At 55.8% G+C, this 2,385-nt stretch overlaps 1 protein-coding gene across 1 annotated transcript in view; it reads left to right on the plus strand.

Moving 5' to 3' along the window:
• Positions 1 to 1,043: 1,043 nt before the first annotated feature.
• The window catches only part of LOC105310465 (casein kinase I-like), an 8,232-nt gene continuing 6,890 nt past the window's right edge, over positions 1,044 to 2,385 (plus strand). Inside the window, exons 1-2 of the mRNA XM_023526741.1 lie at positions 1,044 to 1,404; positions 2,038 to 2,208. Coding sequence (XP_023382509.1) covers positions 1,059 to 1,404; positions 2,038 to 2,208 — 517 coding nt within the window. The 5' untranslated portion in view covers positions 1,044 to 1,058. The remainder of the gene's footprint in view (positions 1,405 to 2,037; positions 2,209 to 2,385) is intronic.

Here is a 2,385-nt window from a genome sequence, read left to right on the forward strand (position 1 = left end):
GCTTCCCTTCCGACCTCTGCTGCCCTTTTGTGCCCGTGGGCACAGGGTACCAGCCCTGCCTCCTGCCTCTGGAGGATGCCAGAGCAGGAGGCAGTGACAAGGGACATAAGTCAGGCCTGGTTCCTGAACCAGGGGACCTTAATCATCAGCTGTAAAATGGCAAGGGGGTAAATGCAGACTTCCAGGCCCAGCTCCAGACCTGCTGGGTTGTCATGAGGTCACGTGGGACGCCACACAGTGTGTGGACCAGACCAAATGCCCACTGATGAGCAGTCCTTAGGTTCCAAACCCTTCGTAAACTCAAAAGAGGAAAACTTCAAAATATAAAAGCATAGGCTTTTGGACTTGGAATGGTGCGTGGAGATCTGGTTATGCGGGGGTTCGGGTCTGTGCCTGGCCTGCAAAAGGTCTGCAGACATCTTGCAGTTTGAGGCTAAGTGTGTGTGCGCAAAGGTGGGTCAGTTCTCATAGGGTGTGAGACTCAGAAGAGGTTTAGGAAATATTCAACCAGGCCAAACAAACACTTTGATTTAAGGAGCCTGAGGCCAGGGAGGGCTGACCTGCCAGAGGACACAGAGTGCGCATATGTGTTAATTTAGGTGCCCCCCCAAATTGTTTAAAGAAGGGCCTGCGTACACGCCCAACTCTGTTGTACTTGGAGCCAGAGGACACATCCTGGTGTCCTGTCTCTCGCGCTTGTTCTCTGTCAGCCTTGCCGAATTCAGGCTTCCCTGGTGCTCCCTCTTCTCCCCTCCCCCATCCGGCTGCCAGAACCACCTCTGAAATGCCTCTCTGATTTCGGTTTCCCAAGTCCCCTGAGGTGTACAGCCAGGCAGGCGAGGCTTCTGCAGGCACCCGGATGCCTGTCTGGGTTTCATGTCTAGATCTCGCCATTAGCTTTCCTACCTTGCTCTCTGCCCTGAGTCTCAGCAAACTCCTTCTTCAGAGGGCCTCTCTAATGTCACTTCCTCCAGGAAGCCTTCCCCAACCTGCCCTTTGAACTCATCTTACGTAGTTGCAGACGGATCTTTCTCCCTTGCCCAGGGCAGGAACCTTGTATGTGTTTTCCATCTCTACGGCCCAAGCCCACAGCCCGCAGTCCAGGGCCCAGAGTGCTTGGTGAAGGCCCCTACGTGGAACACTCCCTGAGTGACTTGCTGTCCTCCCTTCCCCAGATCAGCCGCATTGAGTACATCCACTCCAAGAACTTCATACACCGGGATGTCAAGCCCGACAACTTTCTCATGGGGCTGGGGAAGAAGGGCAACCTGGTGTACATCATCGACTTCGGCCTGGCCAAGAAGTACCGGGATGCCCGCACCCACCAGCACATTCCCTACCGGGAAAACAAGAACTTGACCGGCACTGCGCGCTACGCCTCCATCAACACCCACCTGGGCATTGGTGAGTGAGCGAGGCCGGCGGGCAGAGTGCTCCCGTGGGCTGTCGGCCAGGGCCCTGGCTTTCTGCAGCCTGGATGTTCCCCCAACTTGCCACAAAGCCAGGTCTTCCCCTTCAAAGAACAGCTGTGGCGTGCTGAGTGCCTTCACCCCCACAGCAGCCTTGTAGAGTGGGACAGGAAATTCCCCATCATTATAGGGTAGGAAACACAGGCTCACGGGTAACAGGTTGCTTAAGGTCATGTGATTTAGCAAGTGCCAAAGCTGCATTTGACCCCAGCGCTGTCTGATGCCACAGCTTGTGCCCTGTCCACAAAGTAGACCAGGCAAGGAGGCACCAGGTGCCCACTGCATAGCCATCAAATGAATGAATACTGAACTGGAGAAACTAGGCCTAGACTGGGTTGAGAAAGCTCAGCCCCAGGCTCCTTCTCTGTAGGAGTAATAAATGCAGTGCCTGTTTGTGACGTGGTTGCAGCAAGCCAGCATGCAATGGGGAGGGAGTGTGCTGGCTACACAGGGTGGGCTGTTCCCCCTCAGTCAAGAAGCATGTCCTGGAAGAGGGGGATCCTGGCCCCCATCGGCCAGGAGCTCAAGTGAACCCTGCTCCTCACCTTGTCCTTGACCCTCCGTGCAGAGCAAAGCCGTCGAGACGACCTGGAGAGTCTGGGCTACGTGCTCATGTACTTCAACCTGGGCTCGCTGCCCTGGCAGGGCCTCAAAGCGGCCACCAAGCGCCAGAAGTACGAGCGGATCAGTGAGAAGAAGATGTCGACGCCCATCGAGGTCCTCTGCAAAGGCTACCCCTGTGAGTAGCCAGGGGAGGTGGTCAGCCTGGGGCCCCCTGAGGCCCTTTCTAAGGGAAAGATGAGGCCACACGGGATCTGTTCCGAGATAACCCTGCCCCTGACACCAGAACATTAATTTTGTGTTCTCTGTCACTGCTTGGGCAGAGCGAGAGGCCTGGTCGTTAACTAGTCAGTAT

The sequence above is a fragment of the Pteropus vampyrus genome, unplaced genomic scaffold, assembly GCF_000151845.1.
Source record: "Pteropus vampyrus isolate Shadow unplaced genomic scaffold, Pvam_2.0 Scaffold4033, whole genome shotgun sequence".
Taxonomy (NCBI): domain Eukaryota; kingdom Metazoa; phylum Chordata; class Mammalia; order Chiroptera; family Pteropodidae; genus Pteropus; species Pteropus vampyrus.